Source organism: Phasianus colchicus, chromosome 8 (genome assembly GCF_987193195.1).
Source record: "Phasianus colchicus chromosome 8, bPhaCol1.hap1.1, whole genome shotgun sequence".
NCBI lineage: Eukaryota > Metazoa > Chordata > Aves > Galliformes > Phasianidae > Phasianus > Phasianus colchicus.
Window position 1 is genome coordinate 17290115 of NC_143443.1, and position 22252 is coordinate 17312366.

At 38.6% G+C, this 22252-nt stretch overlaps 1 protein-coding gene across 4 annotated transcripts in view; it reads left to right on the forward strand.

The window, feature by feature from the left end:
• GBF1 (golgi brefeldin A resistant guanine nucleotide exchange factor 1) overlaps positions 1-22252 on the forward strand; it is a 97660-nt gene that overhangs the window by 53552 nt on the left and 21856 nt on the right. For all 4 annotated transcript variants that reach the window (XM_031602088.2, XM_031602089.2, XM_090145105.1 and 1 more), the window contains 14 exons: positions 285-416; positions 5265-5383; positions 6002-6110; positions 6486-6546; positions 7778-7832; positions 14275-14410; positions 16458-16687; positions 17183-17351; positions 17538-17749; positions 18423-18521; positions 18949-19143; positions 19605-19791; positions 20794-20931; positions 21479-21567. In XM_031602088.2, coding sequence (XP_031457948.2) covers positions 285-416; positions 5265-5383; positions 6002-6110; positions 6486-6546; positions 7778-7832; positions 14275-14410; positions 16458-16687; positions 17183-17351; positions 17538-17749; positions 18423-18521; positions 18949-19143; positions 19605-19791; positions 20794-20931; positions 21479-21567 — 1931 coding nt within the window. The remainder of the gene's footprint in view (positions 1-284; positions 417-5264; positions 5384-6001; positions 6111-6485; positions 6547-7777; positions 7833-14274; positions 14411-16457; positions 16688-17182; positions 17352-17537; positions 17750-18422; positions 18522-18948; positions 19144-19604; positions 19792-20793; positions 20932-21478; positions 21568-22252) is intronic.

Below are 22252 nucleotides of genomic sequence, written 5' to 3' on the forward strand. Positions count from 1 at the left end.
GTTTGCAGAATGTTCTTGTAGTTAGATTTGTTTTAAAAGGCTCCAAAAAACTGTTCAGAAGATCATTCAGTTTGTGAAAGAAATAGCAAGCTTCCCAAACCATTGCTTTTAGAAATATATAATATTTAAAATCAATCCTGACCTTCCAGTCTTCTAAAACAAAGCTTTTGCAAGCTTCTTTCCTCATAGATTAGGCTTGCTGTAGATTTGTAAAAAGAAATCAAAATGAAATCTAAGGAGTTAAGTGTAATGTCTTTTTTTAATTATTATTTTTATTTTAATAGAGCTATCTGAAATTGAACCCAACGTCTTTCTTCGGCCTTTCCTGGAAGTGATCCGTTCTGAAGACACTACAGGTCCTATAACTGGATTGGCCCTCACCTCTGTGAATAAGTTCCTCTCATATGCACTGATAGGTATGTAACGTGGCTTCCTGGGGTTTACCAAAATGCCAGCCAAATGCATCTCCTTGCCATGTGTTTTTGGCCAGGTTGTGTGTTTGCAGTCTTAATGAGGAAAATTGGTGTTAATACTGGGGAAGTATGCATCTGCAGTTTCCCAATATTATTCCTGCTGATCTTTCATGGCACTACAGTACTAAAGGCTGGAAACAAAGCCACGGCTTCTGATCTGCCCTGACGCAGACCTGCTTACAGCACACTGCTGAGCTTTGGTATTCACCAAGTACAATTCAGACTTTTAGATGCAATCTGAGTAAAAGGGTCAGGCTTGAGAAAACATCACCAAGGACTGTAGCGTTACAAGCACATGAGCAGTGAAGAGTTTTAATTTTGTGGACCAACATTTCTGCTCTAGAGTAAGGATGTTTTTGCCCAGTCCAGGACCCTATCCAATGGTGTACCAGTACTCTTAACTTGCTGTAAGTGTTGTGGCAAAGAGAGTCTTGCCTTTACCCCAGTCAGACTTAAGTGTATCAGTTAATGGTTCTTATGTATACTCTTTGTCCCAGTATGAAGTAAAATACAGTCACTTTATTTTTCCACGGTCTTTGGGATGTGTGCATCTTTCTTGATGTTTGTGAAAGGCTAATAACATGCATGTGTAGTCAGTTGCTGTGGCTCAGCTGGCTTGTAGCAACTCATTAACTTGCTTTCTCTCTGCCTTTAGTGTGTCATTTTGCTATGAGCCATGCTTGACTTTTCTCTGTAAATTCTGTCAGTACCTTTTGGTCTTACCTGTGTGAATTACAGAATTTACAATCTACGATGGTTGTTGATGCATAATCTCACATCTCTTACCACTTCCTCCTGCCCCTCAAGTCCAGTTCTCTTAGTTCTTTTCCTCCCTTATGTTTTAAGAACATGTTTGAATTTTTTTCCTCTCCTCTTTTAAGTATTTTGTTCTCTGTAATAAGCATGAAGAAAGGTGGATCTTGCAGGAATTTGTTAACTACATTTACTGGCATCAAGGCGTGAGTTAGTGGGCAGTGTTGGGTATAATTAAATGGCAGGAAATGACCAAAATGATGAGATATTGATGTCACTTTGTAGAACAATAAAAGAATCTTAGTAAATAAGCCTATGAAATGCATCTTTCTGAAGGACTAAGCAGTAACGTAAACATTTTAGATTGGATGTGATCTGGATGGTGTCAGGTTGATATCATATCACATCATTTGTCAAATGACAAATGTCTGCATGCTCAGCTGGTTACAAATACTTGATTTGAGGCAGAAACAGGAAGGAGTGGTTAAGAATTTGTATCTTTTGAATACTTGTTTTTTAGATTATTTATTAGATTACTCTGGGAAGAGTGTATCTCTGTAGCAGTGCATGAGCATGTGTCTGTAGTAGACAGTAGGAAAGACCTTCTGCCAGGCTTTTGTTGTGGCACTGGGCTGGTAAATGAAGACCTCGGTTCCTGCTTTAGGTGACATTCACAGTGTCCTTGTCCTTTGTGCTGTTCCAGATACCAGTGAGGCTGGGATTAGTGGTGCTGCCTGAACATCTGGCTAGGGTTGTGTTGTTAAATTAAAGCTTTTTGGTCTTACGTTTCTCTTTGTAACATAACACTAAAAGTAGTCTAAAGACTGTCTAAAGCCCAAAGATGGGAAAGGCTTAGAGCTGTCCTTAATGTACAAACCTGTTTTGAACTGTACAGAACAAGGAAGAAACAGCTCCAGCATGAACTACAGTCAGGAAAATTCAGTGTAGCTGATATTTATGGTGCTTTCTGATGCTGCATAATTGATTGGTGAAACCAGAACTTTTTCCTAGAGTGTCATTAGCTGTGTCTGTTTCATGAGTGGATGGCTTTTGCTCCACATAGTGAGCCTAAAAGCAGTTGGCAGTGAAAGGGCCAAACTCCTTTGATAGGTTATCTTTGTTTAAAGCTTCTTTCTTTTCCCTTTTCCAAAACATTTCATGGCTAATCCGTGTGCTGTTTCACTGTTTTTCTTATTGTGTCACATGTCACCAGATGGTTATCTGTCTGCTTTCCAGGCCAGGATTGCTGAGAGGCATGTTTTAAAACTACTTAAAATTAAGAATAATTATTGAGTAGCCTTCTAGACTTTACATGTCTATTAGTCTGAATTGCAAAGATCTATTCTGAATTTGTTGGATGCAACAGTTCACTGGTGGTATAGCATGCATCAGCAGTTTAGTTAGATTGGATGACTTTGTAGTAACTATGCATGTGTTTTGAAAGGAGTAGCTAGCATTACTGAGATCATCCTCTACTCTGTAGTAAGTACTGCTGTTTTACATTACTGCTGTGTTACATTCAATAAATGGCATAGTAACTTTTAAATCACAAGAAAACTTTCTGACAATACGATATTTTATTGATTGTATCCCTTGGATTAGTTATTTCCTTACTCAGCAGTTCTGCACTACAGTTGGTGGTCAGGCATTTTTGATGAGCTCAAATATGACCTGTAGGAAAACTAGTGGCTGAATTTCAGAATTTTATTTGTTGCATTTTCTGCAGAAAAGGTATGTGCTTGTGTTGTTATTATTAGTGTGTCCACAGCAGCTTCTGGCTCCATTTCTAAAGTTAACTTTCCCTGACATACCTGAGGACTATAGATCTGTGGGCAAGTAGGTGTTGCTTGGATTCCAGAAATAGGACTTTCTGCTTGGGGAGCTTGAAGTTTGTTCTCCCTTCTGCCTTCTCTGTCTCCTTAGTGACTTATTTCAGTTGCATTAAAGGTCTTACTGAGCACCCATCTGGATTTCCCTGATGGTTAAGATGCTGAATTTTCTGCTTTTTTTTCCCCTACTTGTTGTGGAATTATACCCCATATGAAACAATCTAAGTCTATATGGGGTCTTTTGCATTGTAGTTTTCAAAAGGGTGTCTTACTTCACATAAACTTCTCGTATTATTGATTCTGAGCAGGCATTAATGCATCTTTTCGTTCTGTTTTCTCACCAGGGAACAAAGAAGCATGTTGAGCTTTTCTCTGTCTTGTTTCTGCAAAGTGGAAGTGTCTGTGCTTTTAATTGAACTCAAGAGGCTTTATAAATTGACCCGAATTTGTAGAGCTGTTCCAGGGGACCAGGAATGAAGTAGTCAGGCGTGATGTGTTTTGGGGGAGAAGTGTGTTTACTGGCATTGAATACAGGGGCTAGAACAGCAAAGTCATAGGTCTGTTAAAGAAGCATACGTACAACTTGCTTGCATTGCCTTTTCACACAGGCTATATATCCATAACATATTAAAAATATATCCCTATACCTAGGGGAATGCAGACCTGCTGGAAGAGTTTACAGTGAAGTGATTCGGCATGTTCTGCATATGGAAACTTTTCTTGATGCAGATCATTTTTTTTTTTCCTTCTACTGCTTGCTCAACTTTTTGCCACTGTAGTACTGATGCTATTGTACGTGCTGGCATTGAAATGCCACTGATTTCTGCCCCATTTAATTGATGAAGCAGGTAAAAATGGCCCTTGGTCTTAGAACAACCCCTCCTGTAAGTCACTGAGGCTTGACTAGCTAGTGAATCAGGAGGCAAACTTATTCTGAACTATGCAAAATTTGTGTGCATATGCGGAAGTTTGTCAACAGTAGGCAAGCTCTGTTCTCAGTAGGGGTGTGTAAGACATAGGAAAGAAGAGTGTTCTTCCTGTGCAGACTAATTAAATTCTTAGGTACGCAGGTAGAACTTGAGTTCTGTGTGACTACGAGAAGTTTCTTATCCTACACCCCTTCAGAACCCATAGGGTGCGGTAGAGGCTGCTCTCTTTAGATCACAATAAGAGCAGTTTTCTATAATACGTGGCGTTTAGCCTGTGACTGTGAATGCAACTGGAGTCAGAGAGGGAGTCTGCAAAGTGTACAAGGTCTCACTTGGTTCCTCTGTCTGTTTCATTCTTGCTGGAATTCAAGAAGCCCCATTGCCAATTAATGAGGTATTAACTAGTGTTTAGGTTGTCGTCTTTCTTTTCTAACAACTGTTTAAGTAGGAAGGTAACAAGATTCTTGCCCAGTGCTGTATTGTTTAAGTGAAAATGAAATCAAAGCCGGAGGCAACTTTTCTGAGGCCACTGTTATGTGGCACAAGATACGGTTACTAGCAACAATCTTGTCCTAAACATTCTCTCAACTGCACCATTGTTTGTAGCTACAAAAGACTGAAATAGAGAGAAGGAGCTGTGATGAATGATGGAAGCGGGAGGCCTGCAGCTCTGATATCTAAACTGTGATCGTGTCTGTTGTTTTCTCTGGGGAAAATCACTGGTCCATTCCTTCCCTAACTTTTTTTCCTTAGGAGGGATGTAGAACAAGAGACAATTTTTCCTTCTCAATCTAGTGGAACCTGTTTGGTATTTTCTCCTTATGGGGGTAAATTTGAGGTTCCCTGTGTTTAAAATGTTTTCTCTTCATTCCCAAGGAAGAACTGAGTGTACTGAACAGCAGATTGTGTTGCATTGTAGGGAATGGGAGGTAATCGTAGCAGTTAATGTCTAAAAAATGTGGAGCCAGAAACAAACTAAATTGTAATTCTCTTCTTTGTTAGATTACATGTTTTTGCAATTGTAAAAACATTTGCAAATGTTAGGCTGCGTGTTTCTGCAAATCTAAGTAGGTTCTTGATAAAGTCTTGCTGAAAGCTCCCATTACAATGTTTTTCTTTTACTAGGGGGTGAATTTTTCTCTTGAATGGGCAACTCACTCTGAGTTATGCAAATTAAGGAACCAGATGGGAGCAAAGTATCTCTGTGTAGATGTCTCCCCACAGAGGTGGTAGGCTGTAGGCGGCTTTTCCCTGTCTTACATTTTTGTTCTGTTACTCAGATCCCAGCCATGAAGGCACAGCTGAGGGAATGGAGAACATGGCAGATGCTGTCACTCATGCCCGATTTGTGGGTACAGATCATGCCAGTGATGAGGTTGTCTTGATGAAGATCCTACAGGTAAGTGCAGAGAAAAGGTAATTACCATAATGGCTGCTGCCTGTGGTGGGGCATATCCTGTTACACGGAGATGAGGAGGAGGCAGCGGTGTTTTGACTCTATTTGAGCTTAGCAACAGACTTTATTTTTAAACAGATGGCTCATATACCTGTGGTAAAAGCTTTTTCAAATGAAAATAATTAAATGATTAAATGAAATGATGTTAAATCAAGCACACTTGATAGTGCGGTGGCGTTAATAATCCTACCTTGTGGATGGCCTGCGTTTGTGAGGGATAAATTAAACATATGGAGCCCAGAAACTTAGTTTTGAGAAAAATTATTCGTAGAGGCAAACCTGTTTTGGTCTATTTCGTTATAGATAGATAGCTAGTTGCTGAATTTACACTTTAGGTAACATGCAGCATGTTAGGTCTCTAATTTTAGAGTTGGACTGGGAGATCGTTCTTGTCTCCTAATCCGTTTGTGTCTTGGGGACAGCAGTCAGTTGGAAATGACTGCTGAAACCCTTAGGTTTTCTGCTTGTAATTCTGTGAGTCCTTGAGGAAGCCAGCCTTCTCTAGGAAGTGCATGCAAGAGTCACTGGTACCATCTGAAGTGTATGCTCTGTTCTTTGCAGGTTTTGAGGACCTTGCTGCTCACTCCCGTGGGAGCCCACCTCACCAATGAATCTGTGTGTGAGATCATGCAGTCTTGTTTCCGCATATGCTTTGAAATGAGGCTCAGTGGTAAGTTTCTTTGTATTTTCACTGCGATTACTCCTAAGAAATGATCTGGTTTCTTCAGTATTGTTTAACTACTTCTATTACAGAACATGCAGCCCTGGAAAGCTGCTGAGCTTTATATTAGCGTGTCTTTCTACAGCTTCATGGAAAATTTGTTAGGAGTTCACTGTGTAACTTTGGACTCCTTTTTTTTCCTCGGCTTTGTGGCGCCACCTCGTGATTATATTCCCATTTGCAGTAATGCAGTTTTGGAGCTGGTTTTAATAAATTTGCTGTAATCTCTGTAAACAAGGCTCGGAGGGGAGTCTGCTTGAAGAAGCCTCTTGATAATATCACACTGAGTAATGACACCTGTGTTATTTGTTTTTGTCTTCGCAGAGTTATTGAGAAAATCTGCAGAGCACACTCTGGTCGACATGGTGCAGCTGCTCTTCACAAGGTAAACCTGCTTGTGTTTGCCTCAGCATTGCTGAGATGGCCCTCTAAGGACAGAAAGATTCCACACTTCCACTTAAGAACCCTCAGAAAAATCATCCCAAATGGTCATTATTTAGAGGTGGAAGGGGATGAAAGATTTGGCAGTTTTCTCTTGGGCTGACCCTGTCAGACTTCAGGGAGACTGAGGTAGGGAAGGTTGCACGGCTTAAGGTGTCCTTTGAGGAGAGATGGACAGCTAAGTAATGAAGAGCTTTAGAATAGGAAACCAGTTCTTTGAGGACATAGAAATGTGGAAGAAAAAAAAAAAAAAGAAGAAAGTGCTCTAAAAATACAGTTCTCTTCAGGAGAGAGAATATTCTCCAGGAGAAAGAATGGATAATGTAGTGTTGGATAGTCACAGGTTGAGTTTCAAGTTCAGAGTTTTGACCTTGTGCATCAAAGAGAATTTTATACTCTTGAGATCATGTGTCTTTTGGACAAATGTTCTGCCTTTTTCAGCAACTTTCAGGTAATTATTGAGATTACTTCTTCTAAACTCAAGAAAGTTATTTAACTTAAAAACTATTTATCCACTCTTGTGAAGTAATCAGTCTTTCTCTGGGTATTCTAAAATTGAAACATACAGATATAGGAATAGTCACAGTAGGAAAAGATTACAGTCAGACTGTTTCTGAAACACAGCTCTCATAACGTTTTTTTTTTTCCATTGCCACACTCAGTTCCAATAAGTTCTCAAGTATTGTTTCCTTTCTGCGCTCTGTTCAATGCACAGGATAGATGTGGGGCAGAATCAAGTGAGAATCAAGTGTTATCAAAGAGGAGAGAACATAACACTTTTTCTCCAAATGCTTATGTGAAATTGATAATGCTTTCCATTTCTTAATGTGTAAAAACTCTGTCCTTTGTGATGAGGCCTATGGATATCAAGAGATAGAAGCAAGACAAAGGCAGTGCCTAAAAGGATGATTTGGCTGTTTACTTTCTGAGTATTGCCTCCTTCTTTTTCACAGAGAAACAGCCAAATAGCATGTGAAGCACCTCTCACTTAGCCCTGCTTTTCCCCTCAGAAATTTTTTGGCAGGAAAAGAAATCAAGAGGACTCTTTTTTTGTGGAGAAAACCTAATTTTACTTTTCAGTTAGCTGCAGCGTGACTAGAAAGACCGTTGTTTTTTTCCTCCTCCTTTCTTAACCCCCCAAAACTGACGTATTTTGTCTTGTTTTTGTCTTTCAGGTTGCCTCAGTTTAAGGAAGAGCCTAAAAGCTACATGGGAACTAACATGAAGAAGGTAAGACTAACTGTTGTGCTGGCTGTTCAGCTCTTTCTTGTCTTGGGCTTGTGCTCATCTCTGTATTACTTATTTTCATCTATGTATTTCTTCATTCTCTTAAGTCTATAGTTCACTGAAAGAGCATGTTGAACTGCATTCATTTAAGTCTGTAGGATTATGTCCCCGTGGTCCAGTAGTGAATCTTATTAAGTATACTGCTGCCTCGGTAGTCATTCTGGTTTGTGGGAACAATCATAGCTGCTATGGGCTAGAAAACCCAACGAATCTTGGGACTTGATGCCTGTGTCTTCTGATAATTTGCTTCTGCTCTCTCTCCAGCTTTTTTCTCATCTTTTCTTATTCACTACAGGTCTAATACTGAGCTCTCAAAATATAATTGCCCGGAAAGTAAAAAGGAATTTTTTGAGGCTGGTGAAACAGCATGAAAGCAGCATGAAATCGAGCTATTGTGGAAAAACCCTTGGTAGCTTCTAGAAGGGGCAGCATTCTGTAGTGAAAACCTTAGTTCAGGTGGATAATGCCATCTCAGTTAGAAGGCAAATCAAAGTAGACTGCTCTTTTCTTCTTTTTTTTTTCCCCCTTTCCTTAAGTCAACAGTTTTTTGAAGTTAAATATCAGGGTTTGTTCATCAGCACTATTTCCTTCCATCCAGTACATTTTTAGCAGATGGGTTCAATATAACAGATACTGTAAATGTGGCCTCACATGCTTGTAAGTCTAACAGCTTGTTATGTGAAGGGAGGTCCAATTAAGGAATTCTATGTATACTTGTATACATATATATTCTTTCTACTCCATATAAGAAATGTCAATAAATATAAAGGATTGTACTGTTAAAAGTAATTGGGCAGAAAAAAAGTGCTAGAGAAGAAAAAGCCTCTTTAAACTTTGCTTAATTATACTGTTTGTAGCATTATAATTTTTTTTTTCCCAGATGACTTGATAAAAGTATCTGTGTTTCATAAATGTACATTTCGGAGCCAATATAGCTGTGTTTTGAAAGTCTGAATACTTACTTTTAGTAATCCAAAACAAGTTTGGTGCTTTAGTTCCTGTGTAGTAATGTAATGAGAACACGATTGTTTCCTTTGCTGTGGAAGAAAAGTGACTAGATCTGTGCTGGTGGTAGATTAGCCTAAGGGAAGCTAAAAAGGATCAGTTTAATTTACTGCAGGTACAGAATTTGTCATGGTCTGTGTGCAGAAGGGGTCTAATGTGAAGGTTAACTTAAATTTGGGAAGGCTTCCCTTATCAAGGGATGGCTGCTCCAAGCTCAGATTCTCTGCCTTGTGTCTGATCTGTGCAGTTACCTTGTACTGTGTATTTGCTGTGCATGGCGGGAGTCTTCCCTGCAGCCTAGCACTCTGCCACGTTATTTGTCTCTTTGAGTTTATTTTTCCTTGTTTAAACCATGCATTTGCCTATCTTTCACAGATCTCTTCATGTCTCCTCAACAAACTGGAACTAAGTAGTGGGGAACAGCCCAAAGCCCTGAACCAATTAGAGAGGGTATTGCTCTTTAAGAACCTGAAGGTCTCTCCCTCCCTTCTCCCTTCTGACCTTACTCCCTTCTTCCTTCTCTTGTAAACACCGTGTGAGAGATTCTCCTGTTATGTGTAGCAACTCTTCCTTCACTCATTTGTCACAGCATGGCTTTTGGGGAGAATGCATGCAGTGATTGCTTTGCAGTGTTGTGGCTGCAGCTTGGGAGGCAAAGACCCTGGTGAGTGCTATCTAAGGCACGGTTGTGGCATCTTCTGAAGGAAAGGAGTAGGATGGAATGGGCAAGGTTTGGGTTTTCTGTGATGGTGAAAAACTGAAGAAAAGAAACATTTTTTTAGATAGCAACCTGCATTTAAGCTTGAATGTTTTTTAGCTGTTGATCATTGATGTAACAGAATGCCGACCTAACATGCCTTGGACATTTGTACTCAAAGTGAATCTCTGAGCTTTTTTACTTGACAAAAAGCTATAGACTCCAGCTCTATGAAGGGTTTTTTGGTTTTGATTTTTTTAAGGAACCTACTGTACATTTTCCATTTCTTTTGGTCATGTTTTTTACTGAAATTAGTGTTGTTCAAATACAGCATAAGCATTTGCTAATGGGGAGTGAGTGGGGCCAAAGTGAACTATGAAACATTTTAGACTTTGCCAGTTCCCCTCTGAAATTTCTAAAGAAATACTGTAGGCGTTCTGATTGCTTTTGTGCTGGTCACAGAAGCCCTGGGAAACTATCTTAGAAGAGACTTTCTCAGTTTTCTATATTGGTTCATGAACTTAATGTAGCTTTATTTCTTGTCTGCCTTTAATGCTATTTGGACCATAAGGAGCTGGATTGAAGATTTAGAGAGGTCTTTGCTGTTTAGCTGTCCTGTATCTATAGTCCGAGGTGATTTGGAAAGACAGTGGCTGGAGACTTGTGGATTTATGCAGTTACATGGAAAAAAAGATGAGAAACATTTCCCTTTGTGGTAGGAAGGTACTGTAGCTAAACACTGGATTTTGAGGTGTGAGTCAGGATCTGGGGAGTGGTTTTTGTTCATAGTTACCAAAGATAAATCTGATTAGTGGTTGTTGTACAGGCAAGTAGGTGAGATGATGACTGCATTAGTGTATTCAGGACTTGGATCATGGACTGCGTTCTCTCTGCATGCTTTCATGTCTTGAACGCTACTTGGTGTGCTGACCAGTTCCATGCTGCATCTAGAATGAGCTCATGTTTTAGTATAAATCACTTTAGTTACTAATCATTGGCCCCTGCCCTTTTCTCTTGAGGCTTACAGTATGTTATGGAAAAACAAACGAGTGCAGGTAAGGTGGTTTGTAGAAAAATGGAATCTCATGGACCCTTGAAAGAACCTTGTAGTACTGCATTTTGACTTCCCTCACCTTGAGATAGAGCATTGCTGTAAAAACCTCATCTACTGGAGAAAGCATTAGGAGTCTTGTGTCTTGTATTTTTTTTTCTCTTCTAGCATTTTGTGTACATATTTCTTTATTCAAAGATAACTAAGATAAATGTAATGGAATCTATTCTGAATCCCAAGATGGATGAACAGTAACTTTGAGCGTGCACTCTGCTTTGATTTCTAAGGAAAATATTTTAAATGCAGATTTAGAGTGGATATATTGTGGGAGTACAAGCTTAATCTAATGTGAAGGACACTGATTAAAAAAAAATATGCAACTATCGTATGACTGAGCGTTAGAAAGGAGGAGGGTTTTGGATGATGTTTAAAATCCGGATTTTTTCTAATGATCTATTAAATGCCATTGCCTGTAACCTTTAGTCAAGAAGGAAATCTTAGGTTTATAATTTCAGCCTGTTAACATGCATCTAAGCTTTCTAGCACAATCAGGAAATGCTTTGGTATTGAAGGTAAAGCGAGCATTAGAAAAGTATTCCTTTGGTCAAGGGGAAACTGGAGAATATAAATATAAGAAGCAAGATATTGATCGTTTTAATTCAATACAAAATATAGAGTGGAAGAAGATGTTATTTCTGTTTTTTGATACATGATACATGTATTGTTTTAGCATCTACAAACTTAGAGTTTGTTAAAGCAGCATGTAGTCAATTCACATCAGCAAAACATTTCTGTTGAAGTGATGTTTCTGCAATTTTTTTTTAAACTATCCAGTTGTCACTGTAGTTTTGCTATCTTATCTTTGTGGCATAGCAAAAGAGAGGGGCCAAAGAAAGATATGGGGAGTAGCCCTAAGTAATCCTGATAGTTAATCTTCAGAAAACCTATTTGTGCAGGCTGTAGAATACCGAATGGTGTGAGATAAAAAAAGACCTACTTGGTAATCGCGCTTGTCTGTAAGCACATAAATGTAAATACTTTACTACTGAATGCTTTAAAATTTAATTGAAAGTTTGGGATGGGGAAAAAAAGCAGCCATTTTGCTTCCCTGGCTAAATGGTTTGATGTCCGTGTGAGGCTGTTGTGACTTCATCTCCAAAGATGCATAGCTTCATCAAAATGATAGCCAGTGGACATATGCTCTTTATAAACCTCAAATGGAAGAATCTTGGAGTTAGTGCAATGCATATGGCACTCAGTATAAATGTGTATTGCACACGCCTTTTCAAAAGGGCTAATGTTGATCTGAGTTGGTTTATGCTCTTGTGTGAAAGGGGAGATTGGCAGTAGTGTTCAGATTGTCAGCACAGACCTTCTGGTAGGATGTTTCAAAAGTTGTTTCTCAGGAGCATGGCTGATGCTAAAAGGTATGGTACAAACATGCTTAGCCCCGAACAATATCTTGGTGCTGTTTTGCTGGTTCAATTTCTTTTTTGTTTTATTATTATTTATTAACATTTAACTTTTTAACTGACAGCAGGATCATAAAATCATAGAATGGCCTGGGTTGAAAAGGACTTCTAAGTTCATCTAGTTTCAACCCCCCCTGCCATGGGCAGCATTGCCAACCGCTAGACCAGAGCCACATCCAGCCTGGCCTCGAATGCCTCCAGGGATGGGGCATCCACAACCTCCTTGGGCAACCTGGTCTAGTGTGTCACCACCCTCTGTGTGAAAAAATTCCTCCTAAAATCTGAACTAAATCTCCCCTAAATCTTAGTTTAAAACCATCCCCCCTTGTCCTATCACTGTCCACCCTCATAAACAGGATGTAGTAGTTAAAAGCAGTTAAAAGTGGTTAATTAGTTAAAAGCAATTTTGTTGTTTTGTATTTATGTGAAACAAGTGTTTAAGAGTTTAACATAAAATTATTCCGTATTTCCTTCATACTTGAAGCAGTTTGGTGAAATAGACTATAGAAGGCTTCTGATCCTCTTTTATCAGTTACTAAAAAGGTTGGAACTTAAATATGGCAATTTCTAGAATAATTGGTTGGTCAAATAAAACTATCTTGTCCAATTAGCAGCCTTTTATGAATAAAGCTATTGATAATATTTAAGTCTTGGGGAGATTTTAATATGGAAGGTGAAACTGATAGACTTGAAGTAGTAGGAACTGGCAAGAATTAATGATAACAAGTATTTTATATAGCTCTTTGTGCTTGTGAATAGGAAAGATGAGATGGCAGACAGTTTTTACATTGAAAGATTGTGACCTGTAAGACTTACATTCACAAATCTACACAATTTTAGTTTTGGCTGTGTGCTTGCTATGTAAGTGTTTGTTAGAAGTTTAGAGGGATATTCTTGCTACAAAATTTGGAAGAAAATCAAAGTAGGTCTGAATCTATTGTTAATAAGCTGAAAGAAACTGTAGCATAGCTAAAACTTAGGGATTAGTTGTCAAACAAATAGAACTTGTGGTGCAAAGAAGTTACACAAATTGTAAACTACACTGGGACATAACATTTTCACAAGCTTTGTTTGAATGAGAATAATTACAGACAGAGAAAAGTAAAGATGGAAAAAGAGAAGAGAGGGAAAAACAGTGTCAGAATCTAGAAGGCATATTGATATTTAAGAGTGGTAGTAGTTGAAAAGAAAGAGATTTCAGGAAAAAAGGATTAGAGTAAGGGTTGCAGCTGTCTTCTAGATAATAAAAATCTGACTCTAAGGATATAAGAAATAAGGAATTTTATAGTCTAAAATATAATCTGAAATAATTTTTTGGAGAGGAATACCATGTAGGGACTGCTACTGGGACTTACAGAATGGTTTCCACTACCTGCAAGGAATTTATTCAGTGTTTAAATTTTCACCACCAAATTGAGGAGATCTAACAGCATCAGAAAAGTTGACTTTTAACCCAAACTCAAGAGTAAGAAGCAGGTATTCCCTGCACTCAGACAAAACTGTTTTAGAAGGAAGCTATTTTCAAACCTGCTATTGCTATTGTCAGTGTAACTAAATATTGTAGTGTTGTTAGGAAGTTTTGGAACATCTATGCATGCCTGCAATAACTGTCACAATCTGCCACAAGTGTCACAGTGTACATTGCTCTTACTGTGGTTTGTTTGCCCAATACTTGTGTAAGAACTAGTAGTAGCAACTGGGTTGATGAAAAAGCTGTGGGTTAAGTTGGATTTAGAACTGAAGAGGAGTAATGATGGAAGGAGGTGAAATGAGAACATGGCTTATTTCTAAACCATCAGAATGGTATTTGTAGTGTATCGTGCACCAGGAGTGAATGAAACATTACATAAACACTTTGTAATAGTAAAAGAGGTTGCTGGAAGAAGGAGAACATGGAATTACTCAAAGATGAAGAGTAAATTGAGACAAAAAGTGCTAGTAGAGTAGGTGCAGTAAGTTGTCCCTTGTTTCAGACATAGAGTGTTGGATAATAGTGGGGAGTCAGGGGCTGGTTTGCATGATTTTGTGTTGATTAATTTGTGTGGTATGTTTGACTGCTGTTGTCTGAGAGTTTTGAGACAGCTTTGAGGTTGACTTGTATAGTTCAGTATTCTGTCTGATTTTGCTCTACTGATATTCTTAATGGTTTATGGTTTTCAGTTGAAAATGAGAGCTGGAGGAATGAGTGAGTCATCAAAATGGAAAAAGCAGAAGAGATCACCAAGGCCCCCTCGACATGTAACTAAGGTCTCTCCTGCAACAGAACAACCAGCAGCCAGCACTAGTAATGTCACAGGTAGGTTGAAATCCATTTCCAGAGACCAGACAGCATCTGTTTCAGAGCTATCTTGGAATGTCTTCCTTTAATTTCTCTTAACAAGTTTATCTGCATTATACTTTTTTAAATTTCAGTTTTTGATGTCTGTAGCAATAAATGTGTTGCAGCTCTTCAGGTCCAGGAGAAAAAGTTTGAAGGAAATAGAATATGCATTGATGACAGAAAGCACAGCCCCCTTGCTAATATGACAGCATTTCTCTGCCTTTAGTGAGCCTCACAGTAGTTTATAGGGAAAGGAAAGGAGACCTTAAAAGGAGGCTGAGGTTGTATGAAACTACTTGGTATGGAGGAGATGGAGGTTGCCTCAGGTATGTGAGGAAATTGAGAACAAAAACTCTGGAAAGGGGTGAGCTAAGGGAGTTGAATCTGGGGAGAAACGAGTGCTAAAAAGACTGTATGATGCAGTTGTCTGCAATAGGAGATTGTTGGTCTGAGAGGCATATTCTATCATGTACTCCTGAAGGATGTACTAAATGTTGAATCAAAGAGGGTGGGGGTGATGGTAATGAAAGAAGAGCAAAGTTTGACCAGGAAAGAGATAAAGGTGGAACTAGGGGATGTGCAGAGATCTGCGTATCTGGAACAGGTGAGTGAACATATTTCTCACTACAAGTGTAAAGATAGAAAGTGTGCACCCGTAATCCATGACATTTAATAAAAGTCACAGGGCTACGCGCATTGAGACAGGGAAATATGGGGACACTTAAAACTGTTAGGGGAAGAATAGAGGCTATGATATAGAAAAAGGCATGAAAAGTTATGTAGAGGAAAAAAAAAAAAAAGGTAGAACAGTACATGGAAAGAGTTTGTGTGCAGGAAACTGTTGAGTGTACACATTAATTCTTTGGCGTGTGCTTCAATTCAGCCTGCTGAAGTGATGCAGTCTGTGACAAGTACTGTGAGCTTGAGAACATAATGCTGGGGGACTTCTATATCCTATTATTGTGTAATAGACTAAATAGTAACAGCTGTTTAAACCTCTCTTTTGGATGAGTCCCTCTGGCTGAAAAGTACTCTGTTTCTTGTGCGCTCTACATTTTGACGTCTCAGACATAAACATTAACAGTGAAAGGAAGCAGACAGGAAGTTTGAAACAATAGCTGTGTAAAATACGTAGTTCTGACTCTTATTTCATTGCAGAAACCTATTAAAAATATTGTGAATGATTGTAGGGCTAACAGTGTATTAATTGTGCAAAATGGCAAAGTTGATTGTATTAATGCATTACATTTTGAAAAAATTAAGTAACATCCTGCTACTTATTTAGGACTTCCAAAAATCAAGTCAGCAATAAACATCCCACTATGCAAAGCCATATGCATTTCACATGTAAATACATAACTCTTCTTTGTATCTTTGTTTGATTACCATGCTCTTGAGTGTATCTTCTCTTTGAAAATATTTGGTTTGTTTATTTATTTATTTATTAAGTTCTCTTAAAGGGAGGCTTAGATTCTTGCAGCATTGTCTTGCATTTAGAAATAGTAAAAATACTCACTACTCTGTTTCAGACTTATGTGGATTCTATTGCAATTATTTCTTTTATGTGTTTTAAAGAAATAGATCTTTCCTTCCAGTTAAGGTTAAAAATAATAACAATAATAGCAATAATAATAATAATAATAATCTCACTTTGAAGGAATGACAAAGACTTGATGCAAGTCTTTAAAGTGCTTGTGCAATTCTATCAGAGTGCGAAGTACACCTTTGGGGCTATTTTCTACTTTCTTCTCAATGAGAGAAACCCTCTGCACCCTTTGTTTAATGATATGAATTACCTTATTCTCTGAGTCTGTTAGATTCCAACTACTGTATTTTAATTTGGAGAACTTACAGAATCTTGCTGCATTAATTTTCTATGTTCTCTACATTAATATGTAAGTATCTGAGATAATTTGTAGTGTGATGCCCTGATTAAAGTAAGCCTTTGCTGCTGTACTCACTGTATGAACTTGAGGCTGAGGTACAAAATTATGCTGATCTTTTTGCTTCTATTTCTCATCAGCAAGCGGAGTTACTTTCATAGATGCTCCTTCTCCCAGTTCCTCTGGAAGCTCCGAAAATATTTCATCTGCAGTCAGCCCTGCTACAGACAGCGGTTTGGAAATGTCCTCACAGACCGCCTCCAAGGAAGACCTGACGGACTTGGACCCAGTCACTTCTTTGGGGCTCCGTGCAGGAACGCCTTCAAATGAGGCCAAAGTCAGTGATAATCAAAACCAGCCTGAACTCCAGGTATATGGTTGCTGATAAGGAAGAGCTGTAACTCCCAGCATCATTAGTTGTGGGTTTAATACGCACACGCTCTATTTCTTTTTTTTGGTCGCAGCGTTTATGTTGTATTTTCAGGCTTAGGGTCAGAGTAAAACATCTTCACTATAAGTGATTTGTAAATTCACAAATATATATTTTTTTTAGAACTACAGGTGCTCTGAGTGGTAAAAATGCAAAGAAGGTATAGATAGAAATCATATGCTGAGATTAAGTAGTATTTAAAGCAACAAAAAAAAAGAACTAAATCCTAGCCTCAGGAGCAGTAAAAACTGATTGTGGGAGTATCTTCAAAGTCAAATTCTAGTCTCATAGCCTAGAATAGAATAAAATAAAATAGCTAAGAACTAGATGGAAATGAAAGTGTTGGAAAGAGAGGGCTGCAGATTATCCTATGTAATACCTTCTAATTTGTTTTGGTTTTTTTCTTTCCTTCTTGAATGACTGATATAAATGAAGAATGAAAGTCTGAGGGAGGAGAAGATCCAGTCAGCCTCTGTTGAATCTATCCCTGAGGTTTTAGAGGAGTGCACTTCTGTAGCAGAACATTCTGACTCTGCCTCAGTTCATGACATGGACTATGTAAATCCCCGAGGAGTACGTTTTACTCAGTCTTCCCAAAAAGAAGGTGAGAGATGGCAGTGTTGCTGAAGTCTGTTCTGCTTTCCACTATTCTGTGTCACTTTCTGCTCTGAAGGTGATAAATTCCTGTTCCTCGGCTGGTCTGTGATGATTTCATTTGTAATTCTTGTGAGATAACGTAAAAAATTAGGAACAATTGTTAACAACACTGATGTGTCTCATTTTCCTTCAGGAGCAGCACTGGTCCCTTATGGATTGCCATGTATTAGAGAACTATTTCGCTTTCTTATCTCGCTTACCAACCCTCTTGATCGCCACAACTCTGAGGTGATGATCCACATGGGGTTGCAGCTGCTAACGGTAGCTCTGGAGTCTGCTCCCATTGCAAACTGCCAGTCTCTCCTAGGACTTGTGAAGGAAGAGTTGTGCCGACATTTATTTCAAGTGAGTCTGACTTGCGCTAGCATGGGGTTTGGCACTGGAGAGTTAGATACTAATTTGGATCAAACGGTCTATTGGAGTATAGCTTCTGAGCTTTGATGGATCTCAATCTGAAAGAAGCTTTCTGCTGTATTGCAGTGAGAGTTCTGAATTGCACCAGTGAAACGGTGGTGTTGCAAAGCCAAAGATGTTGTCGTGAGCCATTTTCTTTAGTCTAGGGCTGAGGAAGATGAAGCTGATTTGAATGAACTGTTCATTAGGGATAATGACATATTGATATAGTTGGTTTTGAGGTAATTATGGATGCAAGTTACTATCTTAGTAGTAGTTAGAACCTTTGCAGTACCTAGCTAGTAACAGCACAAGGGCCATCTTGGAGGCAGTTCTTCTCCCAGGTTACTTCTCCACAAAAATAATCTGATGACTTTGCAAAAAAAACCATTGTAGTAGGAAAATAGCGTTATCGCAAGCAGAAAGAAATTAAGGATATTTGTTCTCCCTTAGTAAAAATGAGACCAGGAGGCTGAATAAGGGGTTGTTTTGTTTTTCTTGTCTGTTTTAAATATTTGCTGTGGGAGACCACGTGTTGATCTCAAGACTGTCATGAGTACCAGTACTGATAGCACATAATGTGTAGCCTCTGTAATTCTTAAGGCTTTTTGTCTTTCTTGTTCAGCTACTGAGTGTTGAACGGCTCAATCTGTATGCTGCCTCCCTCAGGGTGTGTTTTCTCCTCTTTGAGAGTATGAGAGAGCATCTGAAATTCCAGCTGGAGGTGAGTTTTTTTGTGTTTCAGTATGTACCTAGTAATAGTTCCTCAGGCTTGTTAAAGCCTAGGCAATCATTTGCAGTCTGAAAACCACTGAGTGGGTAATGGGGGTAGGCTAGGTATTCCTTGTCTTGTTAGATAATGAAGCATCTTTGAGACTAGTGTACTGTAGTTGCCTACTTTCATTTCTTTTTTTTTTTCTTTTTTTTTTTCTTTTTTTTTTTCTTTTTTTTAAACAATGGTAGATTCAGATGCATTAAATAATAGAATTATATGAAACCTTTTTACAGATGCCTTCCAAATGAGCCAACATTGAATGTATAGGGTAATGTCAGCTCATGTGGGAAGATAATGTTTACATCTGTTTCTGTAGACCTCAACAGTATTCACTGTGCTGCTTTCCTTTCTCTGAGCTGCCCTCTGTTTCTGGCAGATGTATATCAAGAAGTTGATGGAAATAATCACTGTGGAAAACCCGAAGATGCCCTATGAAATGAAGGAGATGGCCTTGGAAGCCATTGTTCAGCTGTGGAGGATTCCCAGCTTTGTGACTGAGCTCTACATCAACTATGACTGTGACTACTACTGTGCCAACCTCTTTGAGGAGCTCACCAAGCTGCTCTCCAAGGTGCTCAACAGTCTGGTTTGTCCTTTGGCCTTCCTTGGGCTGCTAGCTTCCTGCACGGGCTTGGGGGAACATGGAGGGGAAAGGGTATGTGGAAGAGAAAGTCAGTAAGTCATAACATGGTAAACATATAAGCAGAACCTGCGAGTAGGAATGGTTGAAGGATTCTAAGTGAGCAATTTGAGACGAAGAATGCTATTTAATATTTGGGAGCAGAATAGAAAATAAGCATGAAATGTATAATAGCACAGCCGATAAACCATAAGAAAATGATGAAATATTTATTAGGTAAATATCAAACATGGAAATTTTAGAGGGTTTTATTGTATGATCTAGGGTTCACAAAGCTGAAAGGGGAATGTCCCTTCCTCATTGTGGATATATATATATATATATATATATATATATATATATATATATATATATATAAAAGTTGTCTAATACTTGTGCATTTTCTTTCCCAGAATGCCTTTCCAGTTTCTGGACAGTTGTATACAGTCCACCTGCTGTCTATGGAGGCATTGCTAACAGTGATAGATAGCACAGAGGCACATTGCCAGGCCAAAGTGCTGAATAACGTACATCAACAAGAGAAGGAAGTTGCCAAATCAGGCCCAGAAACAATGAACAGCACCAAAGAATCGAGCAATAGTAAGATACCCTTCCTTGATATTTCGATATTAAGCTTAATATTGTGCTAAACACATGAATCTCATTCTGATAATCTGTGTATTAATCTTCATAAATATATTTTCAGTTTTCCTGTTTCATGTTTTGTAACTACCCTCTGGTCTTTGTAACCTGCCTGTCAGAACAGGGCCTCAGTTCACTGTTTGAGAATGATTTAATACTTTTTTCTATTTCAGATCTTACCTTTTAGAGGATTTAGAAACCTCTTAGAGATGGAATAATCTTAACAATCTTAAGCAAAAAAAAAATCTCTTTTTTGTTAAATTAAGAAACTAGAACAGGTAGTTAAATTTTGTATTGCTAATTGATCAAAACAGCACATGCTTTTTCATGTCTCTGAGTGGAAAAAAAGAATTACCAAGCTTGACTTTGCTTAATATGTACTTGTGAATAAGACTAGAATTTTTTTTTTTGCCAGCTTCTTCTTTGACCTCGATTTGTATCTGTTTGAGCATTAGTGTACTGAGAAGCTCTTTTCCTTATTTTCCTATGGAAATAAGACAGATGTCTGCTATGTTTGTTGCTTTGATGCTTATCACAATAGTGATAGCAATGAAACTACTTTGTCTCTCATGATTTTGTCTCACATAAAGAAGTGAGGTATCTAGTTCCTGGGTTAGCACCCACGCCGCCCAGCACCCATTCCCTGTCTTGCTTGTTTGAGTAAATAATATGGTGGAAATAAAATTCAGAGATATTAAAATGTGCACCTCATTAAGTTTTATATAAAGGCCCTGCCAAAACTGGCAGGCACAAGAAAAGGGGAGCATGCTGTGGGATTAATGTAAACAAAGTATTGAGAACACTGAGGAATCACAGCTACTGCTGTAGCTACAGCTACTGGAGAGGGGAAAATCTCTTAAATAAGCACAATTTTGAGTGGTCAGTTCCTTATTTCTTTGATATCTTTTTCCTTGGCTTATGTATTTGTGAGAATTTTTGTTTTGTTTTTAATTTCTGTAGATAATGAGAGAGCACACAGTGAGGGAAAATCCACTACTGTAGTCTCAGAGCCGAGTGGGGCATGTCCTCCCACCAGTGGTTGCCTTATGGCTGATCAGATGAAGCAAGGCCTGGAATTGGAAGGAGGAGGTGAGACAGGTAATAAACTCTGCAGGGCCCTAAATCTGAGTGTGTGTATACTGAGAGTGGTCCTGACATTTGCTGGCTGTTTTTACTATGCCATAGACTACTGCAGCTATTTTGTGCTTATAACTGGAAAGAAATATACTGGTGACTATTTGTTTTATATTTGTTCTATGTATGCCTACTAATAGTTCAGTTTCTTCTGGGAGAGGGTTTAGATCTGGTAGGCCGCTTTGGAGCAAAAATGGATGATGTTCATCCCAAAGTTTATAATTTAAGGTAGTCAGGGATTTTCCAGGGAATTAGTAATGTGAGTAATCACAGTAGCCAAAAAGTTAATTCTTATGATTATGTAAAACTGTCCAGGAGAAGAAACTACTGTACAGCTGTGCTGCTGAAAATGTGAGTAGAGCAGTGTAGTAGTTGTATAGTAGGAATGTGACTGCCATCTGTAAGGCAGCATGTTGCAGCAAGGCTCTATGACTGAAAACTGTGATGTGACAGTTGGGCGTCTTGTTTCTCTAGGGATGTTCTTGACTGTAATCATAATTTGTTCTTCTAGCTGAGAAGAGTATCCCCAAGAAGCCTACCCGATTTTCTTGCATCCTTCCAAGCCCACAGGAGCTTATGCAGATTAAAAACAAAAAGAAGGTATGTTTGGGGATGTGTTATGGTGTGTTCTCCTTGTTGCCTGTGCCCTGTAGGCTTTGTATGACTGGTCAAGTCTCAGAAGTTTTGAGTTCCAGTCGCTGCTGGTAAGAGTTAAATAGTAACTTACTGAAAATTCCACTGTACTGCAGAGACAGCAGTGATTATTATCTGTTCTTGTTACTTAGTTGTGCTGAGTTGCAAGGAGTTTAGGAAAAATTTCTTGTCCCAGTGTATGAGGCAGATTCACCTGAATTCTGGATAGGAAAGTTCCTGTGTCTAATTTTCATTATATGGGGTTAATCAGCAAATTCCATCAAAAAGGGCACATTGCCTACTCTTGTCAAAGTTGTCAGTGGGGAGTATATTGAGAGGCCAGTAGCAGTAGTGCTAGCTAGCTTAGTATTCTGTTTAGTCTCATATTTGTTTTATCATGAAGATGACTGAAAATATTGTCTTGATTGTGGTAAAGCTGGTCTAATGTAATTTTTTTTTTTTTAGCTTCATTAATCTAGGCTACCGTTTAAACTCTGTACATCTCTGATCAGAGATGATTGTATTCTCTTAAGTTTATTTGAACAAATACTGAAGAAATTACAACAGATCTTTTGCTAATGGCATACCAATCTACTTTGTGATCCACTCTGTGAGCCTCCAGATATGAATGTATTTTAAGTCATTGGTTTCT